The sequence below is a fragment of the Haliaeetus leucocephalus genome, unplaced genomic scaffold (assembly GCF_000737465.1).
Source record: "Haliaeetus leucocephalus isolate CR32 unplaced genomic scaffold, Haliaeetus_leucocephalus-4.0 Scaffold201, whole genome shotgun sequence".
NCBI lineage: Eukaryota > Metazoa > Chordata > Aves > Accipitriformes > Accipitridae > Haliaeetus > Haliaeetus leucocephalus.
The window spans coordinates 432,376-432,647 of NW_010972637.1; the positions used below are offsets into that span (position 1 = coordinate 432,376).

The following is a 272-nucleotide window of genomic DNA, read 5'->3' on the forward strand; positions in this document are numbered from 1 at the left end:
TGGGGGGAGGAAAAAAAAAGGCAAAAGAGGGGGAATTAAAAAAAAGGGGGGGGGGCGAAGAAGGTGTGGAAGCAGGACAAGAGGGGGGGGGAATAGGAAAAAAAGCAAAGGGAAGCCGTCCCCAAATTGTGCCAAGTGTGGGAGCGAGCAGGGATGGTGCACCCCGGCTGGCTTTGCCTGTTGCAGGGCTCCCTCCTCCTGCTGGCCAGAGCGCGGCAGAGCCGTGGCTCCGCCGGCGCCTGCCCGCTCCGCGGAAAGGTAAGCGCCGGCGG

General features: G+C 62.5%; 1 protein-coding gene across 1 annotated transcript in view; it reads left to right on the forward strand.

Moving 5' to 3' along the window:
• Positions 1–153: 153 nt before the first annotated feature.
• TRABD2A (TraB domain containing 2A) overlaps positions 154–272 on the forward strand; it is a 79,054-nt gene continuing 78,935 nt past the window's right edge. Inside the window, exon 1 of the mRNA XM_010566026.1 lies at positions 154–258. Coding sequence (XP_010564328.1) covers positions 154–258 — 105 coding nt within the window. The remainder of the gene's footprint in view (positions 259–272) is intronic.